This window comes from Nerophis ophidion, linkage group LG11, assembly GCF_033978795.1.
Source record: "Nerophis ophidion isolate RoL-2023_Sa linkage group LG11, RoL_Noph_v1.0, whole genome shotgun sequence".
Taxonomy (NCBI): Eukaryota; Metazoa; Chordata; class Actinopteri; order Syngnathiformes; family Syngnathidae; genus Nerophis; species Nerophis ophidion.
In genome coordinates, this window is record NC_084621.1 from 18,962,702 (window position 1) to 18,986,000 (window position 23,299).

The following is a 23,299-nucleotide window of genomic DNA, read 5'->3' on the forward strand; positions in this document are numbered from 1 at the left end:
CTGGACAAGTCGCCACCTCATCACAGATAAACATTCACGCACTAGGGACCATTTAGTGTTGCCAATCAACCTGTCCCCAGGTGCATGTTTTTGGAGGTGGGCGGAGCCTATCCCCAGGTGCATGTTTTTGCAGGTGGAAGTCAGAGGGAAGCCATGCAAGAACATGCAAAATATACATTTAAAAAATTATTGCTTCGTCATTTAATTTCTTACAGCTTTTTATCCATCTTCTTCCACTTATCCGAGGTCGGGTCACGGGGGCAGCACCCTAAGTAGGGAAGCCCAGACTCTCCTCTAACATACAAATATTGCTTTATTTTATTGCTTACATACATGTACAAACTACTACTGCCTACGTTAGGAGTGTCCAAACTTTTTCCACAGAGGGCCACGCATGGAAATTTTTAAGCATGCGGGGGCCATTTTGATATTGCTCATTTTCAAATCATAACAAAATGTTTTTTTAATCCTTAGGGCTCCTGGGTAGCATAGAGGGTCTCAGTCACTAAAATTTTAAAAATAAGTCAAATTATTTTTTATTTAATGCTTACAGTAAATTGGCCCTAGTGTGTGAATGTGAGTGTGAATGTTGTCTGTCTATCTGTGTTGGCCCTGCGATGAGGTGGTGACTTGTCCAGGGTGTACCCCGCCTTCCACCCGATTGTAGCTGAGATGGGCGCCAGCACCCCCCGCGACCCCAAAAGGGAATAAGCGGTAGAAAATGGATGGATGGATGGATGGGCTTACAGTAAATCTCTATCTTTGAGGTTGATATAAAGTAAAACAAATAAGGTTTTATGCCTTTTCTGTCAAGGACAACTTTGTTTTTATGGGAAAACTGAAATATGCAGTATTTAAAGGTATAGAATTTTTTTGATTCCTTCAGGAGAGTTCCTTTATTTAGCAATTAAAGCCCTCAAAGATTAATAATGCAAGACTCCATCCATTTTCTACTGCTTATTCCCTTAGGGGTCACTGGTGCCTCAGCTACACCATCGATTTTAATTATCTAATATTTTTGAGTAATCAGTGAAAAGGTAGAAAAAATCCTACTAAATATATTTGAGATCCGAAAGGTTCCTCACTCATAAAGTGATGCATTTTTTAGTAGTTTTTATTTTTCCTTTTAACACTTAAATTTCAAGATTAACTTAAGATATATCTGTCGATTTTAAGTTTGAACTATTGTTTAATGCTTTTTTGTCAAAACTTTGTTTTTATAAGGCAACCACACAACATATACAATATTTTTTCACATAAAACATTTTAAAGTGATGACTTTTAAGTAATAATTCCTTATAACAGATTTTTTGGAGCAATGGAAAAAAAAATAGACAAAAGGAAAATTAAAACTGTCTGCATGGCAGCTTTGTGTCAACATTGCCACTTTTTCTCATTACATTTCACCTCATTCCACTTTTTTAAAATGTTTTATTTTTGCATTACTATCAATTTTGCAATTTTTGCAGAATGTGGCCTACAAACATGTACAAACTATTGCCTATATACATGTATAAACTATTATTGCCTATATACATGTACAAACTATTATTGCCTATATACATGTATAAACTATTATTGCCTATATACATGTACAAACTATTATTGCCTATATACATGTATAAACTAGTATTGCCTATATACATGTACAAACTATTATTGCCTATATACATGTATAAACTAGTATTGCCTATATACATGTACAAACTATTATTGCCTATATACATGTATAAACTAGTATTGCCTATATACATGTATAAACTAGTATTGCCTATATACATGTACAAACTATTATTGCCTATATACATGTATAAACTAGTATTGCCTATATACATGTACAAACTATTATTGCCTATATACATGTATAAACTAGTATTGCCTACATACATGTATAATTTATTTTCAAGAAGAAAGGGAAGGTGACACATTTAGTTGGTGAGACCAAGCATTTATTGCAGACTTCTTAGTCCTCCTCCTCATCATCAGCTCCTCCGGCACCACCCTGGCCCTTCTTGCTGTTCTTCCTCTTGACGCGGCCCGGACGTCCTCCGCCGTACGGCGACCTGAGGGAGAAGTCGATGTGCTTCTGGCTGTCCAGGCGCACCACGAAGGAGGGGATGTTGACCACCTGCTTGCGCACGCTGCAAGGAGAGCAGGGGCCAGGTTGAGAACAGGGTCAACAACACCCGCACCATTACTGGTAGTTTGAGAGCAGGCTTCATTCACGAGGAATTCTTGACACCACAGAAAATCTGATCCCAAAAGTTTCATCATCAGCCTGCATGAGTGCCGCACGTGCCCAGGTGCAACCATACCTCAACAGCATCCGTCCAGGCGCCTCAGGGCAACACTTATTGACAAGGTATACGGCTTTTATGCCGAATTGACCCTGATGAAATATCTAGGCCATGTCAGCGGAGGCTGTTACAAGCTGGCGCTCCTCTGAAGGAAGAGGAAGTGTGGGTATGGCGTAAGACTGCTCAGGAGTGCAGGGGAGTGGTTACGTACCGGATGTGCCTCTGGCGGATGAGGACACGGGCGTGGTGGATGCTCTTGGCAAGTCCCAGCTTGAAGACCTGAGTCTGCAGCCTCCTCTCCAAGAAGTCTTCCACCTTCAGGCCCAAGATGTAATCCAGCTTCATCTTACCCTCGTCCAGCACGCCGATCCTCACCAGACGCCTGAGCAAGGCATTACCTGCACACCACAACACAAATAGTCTTCACCCTCACTTTTCAACATGCAACCTAGACTGATAAACCCTTTGAGCGTTCTTGCAAGTACCGTGAATTCTGGGCTATAAGGAGTCACTTTTTCCCTACACTTTGAACCCTTTGGCTTATAAAATGGTGTGGCCAATTTAAATATTTTCTCACCAAAAGCCGTTAAGCAAGTTATTTTCATCAAATGTGGAAAGATGCTAAAATGGTGTTTGGGACATGGCACCACCTTGTGGGCAAGATCACTCATTGCAGGTGCTGCTAGGTGGATCCAAGAGTTCCCCCTTTTATAAAGCTTTAAAACCAGAATTGACGTTCTGTTCTCTAGCCATCCACAGAGTTTCTACTCTTTTGGAATTTTCATTCATCACCCCAAGCAATAAAACAATTCTTACTATACCGCCTCATGTGTGATGTCTGCAGGAACGATTTCTTGCATATTTGTACGTGCCATTGTAGACAATATGCAAACACATTTAAGCGGGTCTGTGTCAGTATTATTAACTTACAATGGTATTCTTTTTGTATGGTTTCACTTTCACAAACTCAAAAATGTCACTGGAGTTATTGAGTCTGTTTAGTTGATGAGAGCTAGCTCCTGTAGCTATTGGGTCCATGACCATGACTTCTGTTTTGTTGAATGAGCTGTTTTACTGCCCTGTTAGACATCGCTTGGAAACAATTATGGTATATAACGGGGCTGGAATTTAACCACGGCAAGCACAACAAGACAGTCGGTCTGACTTGCCATAATACCCTGAAAACAAATGACCCACATTGACTGCAATTTCATACCATGACCGCCCTTGACTTTTTACTGGACTAGGGATGTAACAGTAAACCATATAATGATATACAGCAGTAAACTTGTTTACATTTTTATTGTCTGTCATTTCTCAATGCATTTTAGGCAACTGTATCAGTGTTCAAATAACTAAGACTTGCTCAAATGTTTTAATTAGCCGAACTGCTTCATGTTTTATAGTAATATCAAAAAGAAAACAAGTTTTTACATTTGTGTTTTTCATTCCACAAAAATCCATTTAATAACCATTCATGGGACCTAGCATTTTGTTCATGTTTTATGGTGTATAATTAATTCCTCAGCCATTTCTCATCAAACTCTTACACATATTGGTACATCTGATTCCTGCTTTGCACACTTTTGGCATTCTCTCCATGAGCTTCAAGCACACCTGTGAAGTGAAAACCATTTCAGGTGACTACCTCTTGTAGCTCATGGAAAGAATGCCAAGGGTGTGCAAAGTATTAATCAGAGCAAAGGGTGGCTATTTAGAAGAAATGTTTAGTCTAACATTACAAAAGGTGCCATGCAGGCTGTTCCTTAAAAAATAATGAATCAAAATCATCATTATGAATTAGACCTATTTAAGGCTCCAATGATTTCACATTAAATATTCCACTTTGAGATATTTTGTTTGCCATATAAAAAACAGCTGTTTTTCTTTTAAAAAGGGCCTAAAACGAACAAACAAAAAACATGAACAACAGTCAAACTTATAATTTAAAGGACAGATCTAAAGCTGATCAAGATTATTGTGCTAAGAGTTGAAATTTTAAAAAATACTTTATTTTTTAACACTTTAATGAGTGGAACCCTTTTGGATCCCCAATAATTTGAGTGGGATTTTTTTTGTATGTGTCATTGCTCAAAAAATGTCAATGTTATGAGTTATTAACCTTTTTAAGGCTCCAAATATTTTACAATATCAAACATTCCACTTTAAAATTTAATTGGGGGAAGATATTTCACATTAGGTGATTTTTTCCATAAAAAAATGTGTTCTTGTTTGACAAAAAGGGCATAAAACTAAAATGTTTAAACTTTTTTTGGACAGGTAGACCTGATGTTGAATACTAAATGAGTTTTTTTTTTTTTTTTTTTGGACCGAAACCCTTTGGCTTTACCGAGATCAAGCCTGAGTGGAGGCTTAAATGTAGACTTTTTTTTATACATGTATTGTATTGGTTTTTAAATAAAAAAATATCAAAATGGCCCCCCACTCGCTTTGATTTTTCAGTGTGTGGCCCTCAGTGGAAAAAGTTTGGACACCCCTGCTCTAAGGTAACACTTGCCTTGACCTTAAAAAGTTAAAAGTTGAGGCGCGATAAACACAAAATGTGTAAATGACTCATTTCACACAACATATGGATCTACAGTTACACATGGAAAAATATGTATTTTTATCAAATTTAGTGGTGTGCCGTAACGCTCTGCAGTCTGAAAAATTTAGTTATTTGGATTCACTTTTATGGTTCATTGTTTTGACGCAGGTTGATCGTAAACACAAGTTTAACATTTTTATTGTCCCAACTTGATTCTAACTTTATTTACACATACAAATTCACGTATTAGGTTGGTGAAAATGTAAAAAGGTGATTACTGGGGATTTTGGACTACATCAGAATGGTTTTTATTGCCATTGTTTGAGAACAATGGCGCAATCGTGCAACACAAAACATAACATTAACAGCAAAACAAAAATACATCCTATTGTCAATATTTCTAATATTTTACCCGTACAGTAGTATTTATTATACTGATCCACATCTAATCTTGTCAAGGCTACCAGTGATCATTTAGTTGCTAAAAAGGGAACAATAACCAACCAGTCTTTAGAACATCTATTAAAGAGTCATAAATCTCTACTTAGTTCATACATACCTTCAAACAGACGCTTGGTGTCCTTCTCATCCAGAGTGAGCAGCTCTCTGGCAGCCTTACGAATCTTGGCCAGGGTGAACTTGACCCTCCACACCTCTCGCTTGTTCCTCAGGCCATACTCGCCTGGTATAAAGTGCAATTAGCACACATGGCACAACCATACAGTAAATATTCAGTCTTGACGCACCAATGAGTTTCAACTCCTGGTCGAGTCGGGACTTCTCGAAGGGACGGCGGGGGGTAACGTACGTCTTGCGACACACCCAGCTCCTGGCAACGGGCATGGCGGCTTAGAAATGCCTGAAACGGAACAATACGTACCTCTTTATAAGATACATCATATTGCACAAGGTGGATGGTGACTTTGAAAAGGTGCTATGCTACACAGGCTTCTCCAAACAATGAATGTATTTACAACCATGCCTGCTCCTATGATGTATTTCATATTTTAATTCTTATATTTATGGTGTGAATGCTCCATACTACTACACTAAAATTAAACTATCCTTCTCCAGATTGGCATATTCTACCTTCCACATTTTTCACCCCATTCAAAGCGTTCCAACTTCAAACTGTTCAGCCTATTCGGGAATCGCAGGCTTTCCCTTGAGAAATTGCAAAAATTCCCATAACTCCAGGGGTTTCCTGGACAATTTTTCCCGTTCAATATGAATTGGCCATTTTTTAAGCTTCTACCATTTCAACAGTTTTCAACCTTTCAAACCATTACAACATTATGGAAATTCAAACTAATTTTTCCAAGTTCAAAAAATTCCTGGATTTTCTATATTTCCTGCTTTAGCCAAGTCCTCTTTCCACCCTTTTTTCTGGCAACTACTCCTTCCACGTTTTTCAACTCATTTCAACTGTTCCCCCAACCAAACATTCCTCCTAATCAGGACAAAAAACAAAGTTGTTCTTTGAACAGAAAAAAAATCCCGCTTTTCCCGAAATTCCCATTGAAATCAATGGGGCATTCTTCAAAGTTCCACAAATCCCACATTTTTCATCTGAGTCAAACAGCTCCAACTTCAAAATATTCAACTCATCCTGGACATTCAAACTATTGTTTCCACATTCAACAAATTTCCAGGAATTCCCTTTCTTTGGTAACCTATTACCACCACCTTTAAGTTTTAATACGCCTTTCACTTTTTTTCAACCGTTGCACCTTCAAACACTCATTCAAGACAAAAACCAAGTTGGTTAAGGAACAAAAATTCCTAGTTTTCCCAAAAGTCCACAATAAATTGTTATTACTTAAACGTTCCACCGATTAAAATAATTATAACATAAACCATCTCAGCTCATTCATGCTCCTAATTATAAAATATGTATATATATATATATATATATATATATATATGGCCTTTTCCAAAAATTCCAAAACTGACAAGAACTTCCCATTGAAATAAATTTTTCCAAATTGCACAATTACTATATTTTTTTATCTGATTCGAACAGTTCCAACTTATTCAACTCATTCTAGACATTCAATGTACCATTTTTACACATTCAACAAATTTCCAGGAAATCATGTTTTTTGGCAACCTATCTCCACCTTTGAGTTTGACTAACACTTTCACATTTTTTTAACCCATTTCAACCGTTCCACCGTCAGAACACTCATTCAGGACAAAAACCAAGTTGGTTGAGGAACTACAAAAATTCCAGGTTTTCCCAAAATTTCAGAAATTCCGCAATAAAAAATAGACAGTTTTTAAAAAACACTAAGCAATTCAGCTCATTCATGCTCCTAATTTTTTTTATTTTAAAGTCTAGGTTTTTCCAAAATTTTAAATCTGCCAAGAATTTCCCATTGAAATGAATCCGACATTTTTCCAACCTCTTCAAACCATTGTAACATTAACACATTCCACTCAGCCTGGACATTCAAACCAACACTGTCCCAAGTTCTAAAACAGTTTCCCTGGAAATTCAAAAACTATTCTTACATTTTGTCAGCATTTCACTTCAACATTGGAGCATTCACACATCTTTAGGAATTGCCTCTTCTAGTTATGTACATTATTTGCAAATTGGGGGCAGCGTAGCGAGGCCATGCCCGCAACCTGAGGGTTCCAGGTTCGATCCCACCTAGGCACAGCTGTTGTGTCCTTCCCCCTCTTTACACGCATTCTGGCTTAAAAATGTAACTTAAATAATTGGTTTCACAATGTAAAGCACTCTCAGTCACTAGATAAAAGAGCTATATAAATATAAATTTACTTCACATGTTAAAACTAGAATACTTATAGCTTACTAAAAACACACCATCAAAACAATTAGCGCATACTAAAACTGTACAAGTGTAAAACGTACATAATAGGTAATAACAGTTAGTGTTGAGTCCGGTGTAGTTAAGAGCCAAACACGACAACTCATAAATTGAATTCATTTTCACCACAACTGATCGCAGGTTAATGATAAACTTCAGTAAAAAAATTAAAAATAAATAGAGCTTATTGAGTCTAAAAGCCCAACTTAGCGAGCGTTATCTGGCTGGCCGGAAGTAGGCCGATCATCCTGTAGCCCACGTTGCCGCATTAGCATTAGCCGTTAGCTTCTGAAAAATACCGTTTAAAAACAGGTTAAAGTCTTCCCATGCAACTAAATACCCGAGCAGGAGACGTTCTTGTATCAGTTACTTGGTATCTACTTCCATTTAAGGTAGAAAACGGCAGCTAGACGACGTTGAAAGTGGAGTGGAAAGCGGCCGTACCTGCTTCACTCAGGTTCGCGTGGGAAAGAGACCGACGCTCAACTACTCAGCGCTTTATAGGGCGTGTGGTAAACTACATTACCCATCATGCCTTTCGCCAATGGGACGGAAGTGAGTTTGTGTTTTACTTGTCTCTTCCTGTTGGTGGAAAAAGAATAGATTAAAAATAGAAATAATGAAGGAGTGGCAAAATAGGTTTATAATATGGTTGTTAATTTTTGTTGATATATACACATATGTGTGTGTGTATATATACTTTTGTGCGTGTTTGTGTACACATATGTATATATATATATATATATATATATATATATATATATATATATATATATACACACACACACACACACATACATATATACACATATATACATACATATATAAATATATACATATATATATACACATACATACATATATATATATATATATATATTAGGGCTGCGAATCTTTGGGTGTGCCACGATTCGATTCTTGGGGTTGCAATTTATTATATATCGATTTTTTTGATTCAACGCGATTCTCGATTCAAAAACGATATTTTTCCGATTCAAAACGATTCTGTATTCATTCAATACATAGAATTTCAGCAGGATCTACCCCAGTCTGCTGACATGCTAGCAGAGTAGTAGATTTAAAAAAAAAAAAAAAAGCTTTTATAATTATAAAAGACAATGTTTTATCAACTGATTGCAATAATGTAAATTTGTTTTAACTATTAAACAAACCAAAAATCTGACTTATTTTATCTTTGTGAAAACATTGGACACAGTGTGTTGTCAAGCTTATGAGATGCGATGCAAGTGTAAGCCACTGTGACACTATTGTTATTTTTTTATTTTTACAAATGTCAAATGATAATGTAAATTAGGGATTTTTAATCACTGCTATGCTGAAATTATAACTAATATTGATACTGTTGTTGATAATATTCATTTATGTTTCACTACTTTTGGTTTGTTCTGTGTCGCGTTTGTGTCTCCTCTCAATTGCTCTGTTTATTGCAGTTCTGAGTGTTGCTGGGTCAGGTTTGGTTTTGGAATTGGGTTGCATTGTTATGGTATTACTGTGTATTGGTTTGTTGGATTGATAAAAAAATAAAAATAAAAAATCGATTTAAAAATAAATGAGAATCGATTCTGAATCGCACAGCGTGAAAATCGCAATTCGTATTCGAATCGATTTTTCCGCACACCCCTTATATATATATATATATATATATATATACACACACGCCACATATATTTATATATATACAAATTTATATATAGCGCGTATTTTTCGGATTATTAGTCGCTCCGGAGTACAAGTCGCACCAGGCCGAAAATGCACAATAAAGAAGGAAAAAAACATATATAAGTCGCACTAGAGCAGGGGTCAGCAACCCGCGGCTCTAGAGACACATGGTGGCTCCATGGAGCTTTTTCAAAAATGTATGGAAATGGGAAAAAAAATGAGGTGAAAAATATATTTTTTGTTGTAATATGGTGCCTGTAGGAGGACAAACAAGACACAAACCTTCCTAATTGTTAGAAAGCCCACTGTTTAAAATGTTTGTGTTTATGCTTTACTGTTGAGAGTATTTGGCAAGCCCCGTTTTGTCCTATTAATTTCAGCGACCCTTTAACTCACCGTTGTGTGGACTGTGACTCAAGTTTGTTTGCATGTGTAACTTTCTCCGACGCTGCCACATAGCGCGTTTTATGCCTTCTTTCTTTGTCTCATTTTGTCCACCAAACATTTTATACTGGGCGTGAAATCACAAAAGTGTCCTTTTTTGATATTGACTTGTTATGGAGTGCTAATCTGGCACATTTGGTCACTGCATGACTGCAAGCTAATCGATGTTAACATGTTATTTAGGCTAGATGTATGTGAATATTGCATCATTATGCCTTGGTTGTAGGTATATTTGAGCTTATTTAATTTCCTTTACTTAGGTTGGGTGTGTATTTAATTTATATTTGCATGTCTCATGAATCATTATCTATATGCTTTGGGGCTGTTTTTCTGCTAAGGGGACAGGACGGTTGATCCGTGTTAAGGAAAGAAGGAATGGGGCCATGCATCGTGAGATTTTGAGCCAAAACCTCCTTCCATCAGTGAGAGCTTTGAATGTTTGACCAAATACTTATTTTCCACCATAATTTACAAATCAATTCTTTAAAATTCCTGCAATGTGAATTCCTGGATTTTTTTTTACCATTCTGTCTCTCACAGTTGAAGTGTACCTATGATGAAAATTACAGACCTCTGTCGTCATTTTAAGTGGGACAACTTGCACAATCGGTGGCTGACTAAATACTTTTTTGCCCCACTGTATATTAATTGTGTCCCGGTGTGCGATCCATGCACCTGAACTTGATTGTGGCGTCGCTCCCGGCACACCCTGCCTCGCCTCTCGCTCACATCCTCCGCCTCCTTGCCGCCATCTTGGGCCGGGCTCTAGCGTGCCCTGCCCGTCTATCGGACTGTCGGCTCCGCCTCTTCACAAAGAGCTTTGGGTTAGCAGCATTCACAAAATTGACTGAATTTGCATGCTGTAGTTTTAAAAAAAAAAACAATCTATATATGGTACCGGGTTTGAAGTGGCCCCTGCATCCTTGCATGTGTCAGTCTGAGGCCCCCGGTGGACAAGTGTGGGGGCAGCCCTGCTCCGTCAGTTTGGAGGTTTCTGGCCTGGAAAAAGTTGGCGACTCCTACAAGATCTTGGGAGTCCGAAGTGGCGCGTACAGGACTCTTATTTTGAAGGCGTGAAATAGTGTGCTAAGATGTGTTGTGCTGCATGTGTGCAAGCAGCAAGGACACGACTATTTTTACTACGCTGAAAGGAGAGCCTGAGCAGGTGTTTGTGTCCGTCATGGTCAACACTCACTTGGCCTCCACCTGCTGCTGCCGCTTCTTTTATACTCCCCGGTCTGTGGACTTCTCCTCCAGTTGCTTTCTTCACACGTGCCGAGTGCTTTGTGGCTATGCTCTCCTCGCCCGCCGTCATCCTGCAGCCTTATGGACTTCCTGTCTACCCACAGAGCAGCACATGTTACCCCGGCATGGTGCAGGTAAACACACACCTGGCTTCTTCACTCTCATCTATCAGCTACTGTCGTCTGTGTCCTCTTTAAGTGTGTGTGTGTGTGTGCGTGTGTGTGTGTGTGTGTGTGTGTGTGTATGAGTGATCTGATCCCTGTGTGTGAGTTTTACTTTGTGTGTCCGTACTTCGATTTGTTGCTTCTGTTATAAAGAATCGAAGAACGAACACACAAAGTAAAATACACACACAGGAATCTGATCGCACACACACACACACACACACACAAACACACACACACACACACACACACACACACACACACACACACATATACGCGCAAACACACACACAAATACATGAAAGAAGCAAACTTCATGAATGTTTTTTGTGAGCAACAAGTAAGTGCTCCAATCACTACATCACAAAAAAATAAGAGTTGTAGAAGTGATTGGAAACTCAAGACAGCCATGACATCATGTTCTGTACAAGTGTACGTACACTTTTGAACACCACTGTGTGTGTATATATATATGTATGTGTGTATATATACTTACAAATGTACATATAAATATACACATATGTATGTATATATGGATGTTTATATATATATGTATATATATATATATATTATATATATATACATACATATATTTATATATATGTATACACATATATTTCTTCATTTGTAACCTCAGGTAAATTTGGCTCGCATATGTATATATATGTATACATAAGTCTATATATATGTAAACATATATATGTATGTATGTATATGTACATACATATATATGTAAATATATACGCATGTATATGTTTATATACATGTATATGTATATATACATATATATACATACATATATATACTGTATATATAAATGTATAGTCATATATATACACACATATAAATATACATGTATATTTATATATACATATTCATATATGTATGTAAATGTATATATACACATATATATAGATATACACTTATGTATTTATACATTAAAAAAAAAAAAAAAATATATATATATATATATATATATATATATATATATATATATATATATATATATATATATATATATAAGTTGGACTCCTACATTGTTTACTTCCGTGACGATCTCCTTAAACACAGTCCACAAAGTTCCGTGAGCAGGTTGTGTCATGAGTGACCTTGTGTGTTGTGTACCTGCGCTATGAGTGGGTTGAGTCATATAAGTACATGCTGTGCCGGTTAAAATGTATAATCAGTGACACAATTTACTAATGTTGTCCACAAGATGGCGCAAAGAGACTTGTCTGTCTGCAACTTCACCGCTTTAGACGCTAGCTATGAATACAAGTTGAAAGTCTGGTGTAAAAAGACAACCAATCAGGGTTCCTGCTTCGCACACATCTGAATACACACACACTCACACAGATCCAAATACAGACCCATCGATTTTTTTCTGGGAAGTATTGTAGCAAAACTATTTGCAAATGTATATCTCAATCTGTCCGTCTGTAATGTGATTGTGTATTAATTTGTGTGTCTGTATCGCAATATGTGTGTGTGCAATCTGAATGTGTATTCATTTGTGTCCGTATTTCAGTCTGTGTGTGTCATCTGAATGTGTATTCATTTGTGTCTGTATCTCAATCTGTGCGTCTGTAATCCAATTGTGTACTCATTAGGGTATGCACAGATTGAAATACGGACACACAAATTAGTCCACATTCGGATTACAGTCGCACAGATTGAGATACAGACACACAAATTAGTACACATTTGGATTACAGGCACACAAATTAGTACACATTTGGATTACATACACACAGATTGAGATACAGACACACAAATTATTGCGCATTCGGATTACACGCAGACAGATTGAGATGCAGACACACAAATAAGTACAGATTTGGATTCCCGATACACAGATTGAGATACTAACACACAAATTATTACATATTCAGATTATACGCACACAAATTGAGATGCAGACACACAAATTAGTACACAATTGGATTACAGACGCACAGATTGAGATACAGACACACAAACAAGTACACAATTGGATTACACACACAGAGATTGAGATACATACACCAAAAATAGTACACTTTTGGATTAAAGACACACACATTGAAATAGACACACAATTTAGTACACAATCGAATTACAGACGCACAGATTGAGATACAGACACACAAATTAGTACACAACTGGATTACAGACGCACAGATTGAGATACAGACACACAAATTAGTACACAATCAGATTACACACACACACACACAGATGGAAATACAGACACACAAATTAGTACACATTTGGATTACAGACACACAAATTGAGATACAGACACACAAATTTGTACACAATTGTAGTAAAGACGCACAGATTGAGATACAGACACACAAATTTGTACACAATCGGAGTAAAGACGCACAGATTGAGATACAGACACACAAATTAGTACACAATCAGATTACACACACACACACACACACAGAGATGGGAATACAGACACACAAATTAGTACACATTTGGATTACAGACACACAAATTGAGATACAGACACACAAATTTGTACACAATCGGAGTAAAGACGCACATAATGAGATAAAGACACACAAATTGGTACACAACTGGATTACAGACGCACAGATTGAGATACGGACACACAAATTAGTACACTATTGGATTACATGCACACAGATTGAGATACAGACACACAAATTAGTACACATTTGGATTACAGACACACACATGGAGATACAGACAGACAAATTAGTACACAATCGGATTACACACACACAGATTGAGATAGACACATAAATTAGTACACAGATGGATTACAGACAGACACAGATTGAGATACAGAAACACAAATTAGTACACTATTGGTTTACACGCACACAGATTGAGATACAGACACACACATTAGTACACAACTGGATTACAGACGCACAGATTGAGATACAGACACACAAATTAGTACACAATTGGATTACAGACACACAGATTGAGAGACAGACACACAAATTAGTAAACGTTTGGTTTATAGATGCACAAGTTGAGAGTAGTTTTGCAGTTATAATACGTATATAAACATGATTGTCTGTGTGTGTGTGTGTGTGCTATAAAATGCCACAATGCATGTGGTATCGTGCCTCCTGGTCAGACATATTTTTAAGTCGAGCAGATCATCACAGGAGGAGAATCCGTCTCCTATCTTCTTTTCTGCAATCTCGCCCTCTTAAAATAGGGTCTGGGTCAGGGGTGGGGGGCCGGAGGGGCTGGAGGGGGGCAGCGGGGTGTAAATAGCGCAACACCCTCCAAATAATATTGACACAATGTCAGCGCCTCAGTTAGCTGTGTATTATTTTTCATGTTCATATCACTTGTCGGTAAAATTGTTGTAAGTACGCCTCTGCTTCACACTCTACCCTTATTAACGTGAAAGATAAATAATAACTCGGACATTGTTGAGTTTTTTTCTAGTCTGTAACAGACAAGTTGGCCAGAAATAATAACAAAAAAGAAAACTTTTTTCAATTGACTTGAACAATCTGTGCTGAAAAATAAAATAAAATAAAACCATGAAATTGTAATACACACGTTAAATCCGATATAGAAAACACTGAGTTTACAAAACAAAAAATGACTACATGAATTTCTTATTGGATGATATATTTTGGAGCCAATCTGTGTGAAGTAGACTTGCAAGAAGGAACAACACCAAGGTCAAAGAAGGTCAAAGAATCAGATGCTGTGTTTGTCTGCATCTATTTTTAGAAATTGAAATTCATTTATCTGTGTTTACAACTGTAGTTTGTTTTTAAATGTATTTTTGTTTCTTATTTTCATGAGAAAAGTTGACAATCCCGCCAAATAAGCACTAAATATTATTATAAAAACAATTTGCTATAACTCAGACCTGTCGACCCAGGAAATTAATGTGTCTTACTTCCTGCTTCTATATCTTTCATTTCCTGTATTTTAACCATCATCCAAACTTCTCCTGCAAAGATTAACATTTATTCTTTTGCGTGTGCTTGGGAAATATTCCTTCTTTTGGAATAAAAAGGTTGGAGCTGTCAAACTTGGATTTGGACTTGTATTGTTTCTTCGATGCAAAGGATAGTTGGCACGAGCGAGACGTGAATGTGAGTACGTTTTATTTAATACTCTAGTAAACTACAAAAAAAGGCAAACAAAGGGCGGGCACAATGGCGGAGAACAAATTCGACTAATGAAAAAAACAAAAGACAAGCACAGAGGCTGCAAAACTATAAACATGAAACAAAAACTTGCACTGTGGTCTAAATAACAAAAACTTACGTGGCATGGACAGCATAATAAACAGAATAGCATGGCATGAAGGTAGATGAGGAATATGGGTGATATGTAAAGTTGCCAGACTGAACACTTGGCAACTGTGGCTTAAATAATAGCTATGATAATGATTAACAGGTGTGAGAACTGAGGACCGGGGCATGCCTTGGAGACAAAGTGGAAACTAATGAGTTGCTATGGAAAAAAAGAAAACAAGGAAGTGCCAAAGCAGGAAACAAGTGTCCAAAAAATAACCAAACATGACAAAAACAAAACATGATCTTGAGGGCGTGACAGAGCCCCCCCGTCAAGGACAGTTACCAGAAACAATGATCAAGAGTCATGGGAGGGGGACATGGCAGTTGGTTGCCAGACCACGTGTCCTCGTATCCATCGGGGCAGAGTCATGTTGCGGCGACGCGTAGAGAACCGCTGTACCTGACGAGGTGGGTGACCCGGGAAGGGCCATATCCGTGGCCGACGAGAAGGTCGGCGCCCTTGGCGTGGCGGACGACCACGTAGTGACCACCTTCATGGCCGACGAGGAGGTACCGGTGCATGCTCCACGGCAAGCTCCAGTGCCTGCACATCGCCAAGCTCCAGTGCCGCCAGTAGCAGCACCACACCAAGCTTCGCCGCCTGCCACGATGACGACGCGTCCGCCTCCTTGTCGTCCACGGATGTGGCTACTACGTGGTCGTCCGTCACGCCAAGGGCAACGACCTCCTTGTCGGCCACAGATGTGGCCACTACGTGGTCGTTCGCCACGCTAAGGGCGTCAACCTCCTCATCGGCCACGAATGTTGCCGTTACCTGGTCGTCCACCACCCCAGGTGTGCCGACCTTCTCGTCGGCCACGGTTGTGGTCGTTCCCGGGTCGCCCACCCTGTCAGGTGCAGCGGGCCTCTACGCGTCAGCGCCACCTGACTCTGTCCCGTTGGATTCGGGGACACGTGGTCTGACGACCCACCGACATGTTCCCCTCCTGCGACTTTTTTTTTTTGGACATTTGCGAGCTGTCCTTAGTGGAGGGGGGGGGGGGGGGAGGGGCTCTGTCACGCCCATGGGATCATGTTTGGTTTTTGTCATGTTTGGTTTTATTTTTTGGACAATCAGTTCCTGTTCCTGCACTTCCTTGTTTTGTTACCATAGCAACTTATTAGTTTCACCTGTCATGTCACGCACCTGTTCAATCACTGGTATTATTTAAGCCACAGTTACCAGGTAGTCAGCCTGGCAACATCACCTCCTGCACCCATGATATCCATGCTGCTTTTCTCATACCCTCGTCACAGTAAATTTTCTTGTTATTCATGCCACAGTGCAAGTTTTTGTTTCATGTTTATAGTTAATTGCCTTTCTGCTAGTCTTTTGTTTCATAGCCCAGTCTTTTGTACCGCCATTGCGCGCCCTTTGTTTGCCTTTTTTTGTGTAGTTTACTAGAATATTAAATAAAATGTACTCACATTCACGTCTCACTTGTGCCAACTATCCTTTGCGTCGAAGAAACAATCCTAGTCCAAGTCTGAGTTTGACAGGAGCAAAGAAAGAAAAGATTATTTCTAGAACAAAGCACAGCAGCCAGTACAGTTTGGAGATTATTGATCAAACATCAAAAGTAAACTATTATTGAATAATAATTGGACTTTTTATAATGTAATACTGGATTGTTAAGAGTTTGCAATAAATGTGTGATTAAGTTTAAAAATAGGTATTTTAGTTCATGTGATGTTTTATTTTATTGTGTTTATTGAATGAAATATTGCCTTGTTGACAGTGTTTATTAAATGCTTACTTATATTTTATTTGATATTTTATTTCTATTTTTGAAATTTTTTGAGCCGCCTTTATTTTGTTTCACTATTTAATTTTCCTGAACCGCATTCATATAAAAATATTTTATTATTTCCATCAACCACCCAAATGTTATTTTATTACTTTTTATCAATCAATTAACCACCCACATTCTTATTTTCTTTTGGTTTTTTTAATTCAACCACCTTTATTTTTATTATATTTGTTAATGTTCCTATTTTCTCAGTAGGTTTTTTTTCAGACATATACGAAATAATTTTATGAGGATTTATATTTTCTCAAAATGCAAAATAAAATATCTTAACTGCTTTCAAATATATTTTATTTTTGAATTTGAGTTATTTTTTTCATTACATTCTATTTAAATTGTATTAAAATGAAGCAAATACAAAACCAAATCCTTTAAAAATAGCTGCTTCAAAAATAAAATTTTATTCTACTTTTTTCATTTTAGTTCATTTTGTCGTTTGAGTAGATTGTATCTTTATTTTTTTTAATTAAAATCAGGCAAATACTAAATAACTTTAAAGATCTATATTTTCTCAAAATGCAAAACAAAATCTCTTAGCTGCTTTCAAATACATTTAATTTTGTTGTATGATTTAATATTACTTATTTTTTTTATTACATTTTATTTAAATTGTATTAAAATGAAGCAAATACAAAACAAAATCCCTCAAAAATAACTGCTTCAAAAATATATATTTTATTTTTTATTCTATTTTTAAATTTTAGTTAATTTTGTCACTTAATTAGTTTTTGTCTTTATTTTTTAGATTAAAATCAGGCAAATACAACATAACTAGTGAACTATATTTTCTCAAAATGCAAAACAAAAATCTTTTAGCTGCTTTCAAATACATTTTATTTTGTTGTATGATTTAATATTTAAAATTTTACTTATTTTTTTAATTACTTTTGATTTAAATTGTATTAAAATGAAGCAAATACAAAACAAAATCCCTCAAAAATAGCTGCTTCAAAAATAAATATTTTATTTTTTAATTTTAGTTCATTTTGTCACTTAATTAGATTTTGTCTTTATGTTTTAGATTAAAACTAGGCAAATACTACATAACAAGTGATCTATATTTTCTCAAAATGCAAAACAAAAATCTCTTAACGGCTTTCAAATACATTTTATTTTGTCATATGATTTAATTTTTGATTTTTTTTTATTACATTTTATTTAAATTTTACTACGATTAAGCAAATGCAAAACAAAATCCCTCTAAAATAGCTGCATTAAGAATACACATATATATATATTTTTTTAAATCTCAGTTCATTTTATCATTTAATTAGATTTTGTCTTTATTATTTTTATTGGAATCATGCAAAAACTTTACATACTTTATATAGACTTAAAAGACATCTTATTGAAGTTTGCATTATTTATTTTTTTCCAATTAAACTCAAAGTGATATTTTCTCCAAAATCATTTTAAAAATTGACATTTAATCGATCCAAAGCAAATCCCTCATGTGAATAATTTGCCTCTCTTGATTGGCAGGGGGGCCCCACCCAAGAGGCGGGCCCGGGCGGGGCCGACCCCGCCCTGTCTCAGGTATACGCCCCGCCCCCTTCTTACCCTGTCCCAGGTCAAGGGTCGGCGACTTCTGCGGGGCGGCTGCCGCCTCTGGAGTTTGCTCCCGCTCACCCCGCCTCCGAGTACCCCGAGCGCCCCCAGCTGAGGGTCTACCAGGGCCCCCAGCTCGAGGGGGCGGAGCCACTGATGTCCAGCGGCACGGTAAGCAGGGCCTTCAAAAAGATGGCAGAATAAAAAGTTCAGTTTTGTCCCCACGGAAACATCACACAAATGTCGTTTTATTGTGAAATGTGATGTAACACAACAGGAGCCCCGTGCTGCGTTTGAGACCACTGGACGGTAGGAAATGCCAGACTCGTGAGCTAAGAAGAATATTTTCAATGTTTTTAGCGCCATCGTGTGGACTTCAACTTTGTATTGCACTTTGCCAAGTAGTTGAGAGCCTACAAATCCCAGTGTTTTTGGACGCATCACGTCTTTGGTTGACAACACAATTACAACACAATTATTTTTGTACAATCCGATTCGTTATTTAGTGTCTTTTTTATTTTTTTTTTATTAAAAAAAAGCACATAAAAAATGATGACTTAAGAATGACTTGTAAATTTAAAACAATTTCAAGAAATGTTTGAAATGCCCAGAAATTCAGGAATGCAGTTCACCTACAAATACATATTTATTTTTATATATGTAAGTAAACACATATGTGTGTATATATATATATATATACATACATATATATATATATATATATATATATATATATATATAAAGTAATTATTATCTAATTTGGTCACTTTTATAACTATAAAAAAAAGTTTTAAAAATGTTTTTAAGTTGCCTGCTAACATGTAGCTAATTGCTATGTGTTCTTCTTTTGACCATTTTTAAAAAACAAAAACAAACTCAGGGATGCTATTCTAACTCAAAGTAATTCTATCCAAATTTGTCCTTTTTAAAACCATAAGATTCATGCTTAAAATGTTTTGAATCTACATGTTAGCATGTAGCTAAATGCTAACTAAAACATATTAGTTTTTTCTTTTAACAAATGTTTTTTAAAATAACTTTACAATGTTTTTCCAACTAAAAGTAATTATTATCAAAATCTGTCCTTTTTAAAGCCATAAAACTCACGTTTAAAATGTTTCAAAGCTACATGTAGCTAACTGCTAACTAAGAAAAAAATATATATATTTTTTCCCCCTCTTTAAAAAAGAAATATAGAATGCTATTTTAACAAAAATTAATTATCGACATTGGTCCTTGTTAAAACATGTTAGCATGTAGCTAACTGCAAACTAAAAATTTTTCTTTTTTCTTTTTATCAAGTATTTTTTAAAAAGGAACTCTAGAATGCTATCCTAAAGTGTAGTGGACTTTTTAAAAGTATAAAACTGTTTGAAAGCAGCCCGTTAGCCACAGGCTAACGGTGCTGCTGTATTGGAGTTGTGTGCATGAAAACAAGTGTTGCTGATGTGTGTTGTTATTGTGTACACCAAGAAGAAGAAGAGGAAGAGGAAGAAAAAGAAGAAGAAGAAGAAATAAGTAATGACTAGACGTGCTGGACAAGGTTAAGACGGCGCCATGAGGATGATGATGATGATGATGAAGTATCAGCCAGGTCCAGAATGTTCTTCTGCATGGTCACATGACATGACAACAACTCTGCAGCTGCGTGCTCCCAGCATATTAATGACACCTGACCTTTAACCCCTGGCAGATAAGCAGCACCTTGACCCACAACTGACCACCCTCCCCCTCTCCCCCTCCATGGCCCCCACACCCCTGCCAAGCTTTTTGCACACTTTTCATCTTTTTCACATTCTGATTTTATACGCTTTCACACACACACACTCACACATGCACATACACTTGCACACACACACACTCGCACTCACACATGCACATGCACACACACATATGGACACACACACACACGCACCTGAACACACAAACACGCACATGCATATACACACACATACACGTACACGTACACTCACACATGCACACACACACTCACACACATGCACACACGCATACATGCACACACACACATACACACGCACAGTCACACACTCACACACACATATGCACACTCACACACACACACACTCACACAAACACACACTCATACACACACATGCACATTCACACACACAAACACACATTCACACACACACACACGCACATACTGTACACACACATGCACTTTCACACGCACACACGCACGTACACACTTTCACACACACACACACACACACATTATCCACGTACATGCACGTACACACACACCAACCCGCACACGCACACACACACACACAAACATGCTCATATACACACACACGCACGTACACACACTCACACATGCACTTTCACACACACACACACACACACATTATCCACGTACATGCACGTACACACACACCAACCCGCACACGCACACACACACACACAAACAGACGTATTCACGCACAAGCACATACACAAACATACACACACCCACACATCGATTCGCACGTGCACACACACACGTATTCACACACATGCACATACACACTTACACATTTTCGCACATGCACGTACACTGACACAAATTCACGCTCTCACACACACACACACACATATATATATATTCCCTTATAAACATACACACAAACACCTATTCACGCACATACATACACACACATACATATATTCGAACATGCACATACACGCACACACACACACACATTCACGCACATACACATTCAAACATATACACGCACACCCATATTCACGCACGCACACACAAACACATTCACACATTCACACACATACACATACACACATATTCACGCACATGCGCACACATATTCACACACATTCACACACATATTCACGCACATGCACACACACATTCACACACATTCACACACCTACACACACATATTCACGCACGTGCACACACATACACACACATATTCACACACATATTGACGCACATGCACACACATATTCACACACATTCACACACCTACATACACATATTCACGCACGTGCACACATACACACACATATTCACACACATTCACACACATACACACACATATTGACGCACATGCACACACACATTCACACTTACACACACATATTCACACACGTTCACACACTTACACACACATATTCACGCACATGCAAACTCACATTCACACACATACACATATTCACACACATATTCACACACGTTCACACACATACACACACACATATTCACACACGCTCACACACATTCACACACATATTCACGCACATGCAAACTCACATTCACACACATACACACATTCACACACATATTCACACACATACACACACACATATTCACACACGTTCACACACATACACACACATATTCACACACATGCAAACACACATTCACACACATACACACATATTCATGCACATGCACACACACATTCACACACACATATTCACGCACATACACCCACACATATATATATTCGCACATGCACCATACTTGCTAACCTTCAGACCTCCGATTTCGGGAGGTAGGGGGCGTGTTTGGGGGCGGGGCGTGGTTAAGAGGGGAGGAGTATATTTACAGCTGTTGTGCGCACAGTACAGTACATATTCCGTACAATTGACCACTAAAAGGTAACACTCCAATAAGTTTTTCAACTTGTTTAAGTCGGGGTCCACGTTAATCAATTCATGGTACAAATATATACTATCAGCATAATACAGTCATTACACAGGTTAATCATCATAGTATATACATTGAATTATTTACATTTTTTACAATCCGGGGGGTGAGATGAGGAGTTTTGGTTGATATCAGTACTTGAGTCATCAACAGAGAAATGGACATGGAAACAGTGTAGGTCATACTTAGTAGGATATGTACAGCCAGCAGAGAACAGTGAGTTCAGAGAGCATAAGAACAAGTAAATACATTAGAAATACATTTGATTATTTACATTAGGTTATTTACAATCCGGGGAGATGGGATGTGAATTGGAGGAGGGTATTAGTAAAGGGTTGAAGTTGCCTGGAGGTGTTGTGGTGCATGTACAGTAGATGGCGGTATTGTCCTGTTTAAGAGTGTCACAACATTGCTGTTTACGGCAGACGAAAATGTGACTGCTGTTGTTGTGTGTTGTTGCCGCGCTTGGAGGACGTTAACGAAACTGCCTAACAATAAACACACAAAAGAAACCAAGAACTCGCCCTCGAGCATTCTACAGTTATAACGTCATTGGGCAGACACGTTGTTTATATTGTGGGAAAGCGGACGTGAAAACTGGCTGTCCTCACTCAGGTCCGCATGGAGCTGGAGGGGGCGTGGCCTCCAGCTCCGCCTGAATTTCGGGAGATTTTCGGGAGAAAATTCGTCCTGGGAGGTTTTCGGGAGAGGCGCTGAATTTCGGGAGTCTACCGGAAAATCTGGGAGGGTCGGCAAGTAT

At 37.7% G+C, this 23,299-nt stretch overlaps 2 protein-coding genes across 4 annotated transcripts in view; one reads left to right on the forward strand and one right to left on the reverse strand.

Annotated features, from left to right (window-relative positions):
* Positions 1-1,927: 1,927 nt before the first annotated feature.
* Positions 1,928-8,205, reverse strand: rps9 (ribosomal protein S9). Its single transcript, XM_061915273.1, has 5 exons — positions 8,127-8,205; positions 5,592-5,704; positions 5,405-5,527; positions 2,509-2,695; positions 1,928-2,141 (listed from the first exon to the last, which is right to left on the reverse strand). The coding sequence occupies exons 2-5, from the start codon at positions 5,686-5,688 to the stop codon at positions 1,964-1,966; spliced, it is 585 nt and encodes a 194-aa protein (XP_061771257.1). The 5' UTR covers positions 5,689-5,704; positions 8,127-8,205; the 3' UTR covers positions 1,928-1,963.
* Positions 8,206-10,941: 2,736 nt separating this feature from the next.
* rbfox1l (RNA binding fox-1 homolog 1, like) overlaps positions 10,942-23,299 on the forward strand; it is a 40,573-nt gene continuing 28,215 nt past the window's right edge. The window contains exons 1-2 of one of the 3 annotated variants that reach the window (XM_061915277.1): positions 10,942-11,185; positions 18,801-19,037. In XM_061915277.1, coding sequence (XP_061771261.1) covers positions 11,099-11,185; positions 18,801-19,037 — 324 coding nt within the window. In that variant the 5' untranslated portion in view covers positions 10,942-11,098. Of the gene's footprint in view, positions 11,186-18,800; positions 19,038-20,466; positions 23,296-23,299 lie in introns of those variants that run through there. The other 2 variants (XM_061915278.1, XR_009808766.1) reach the window with 2 other exon arrangements.

Excerpts from the sequence above, each read along its gene's own strand:
- rps9 (XM_061915273.1), bottom strand. The coding sequence starts at position 5,688 with ATGCCCGTTGCCAGGAGCTGGGTGTGTCGCAAGACGTACGTTACCCCC. Across the intron at positions 5,528-5,591 it reads CCAGGAGTTGAAACTCATTG|GCGAGTATGGCCTGAGGAAC; the intron begins GTGCGTCAAGAC and ends ACTTTATACCAG. Across the intron at positions 2,142-2,508 it reads ATCCGCCAGAGGCACATCCG|CGTGCGCAAGCAGGTGGTCA; the intron begins GTACGTAACCAC and ends CTCTCCTTGCAG.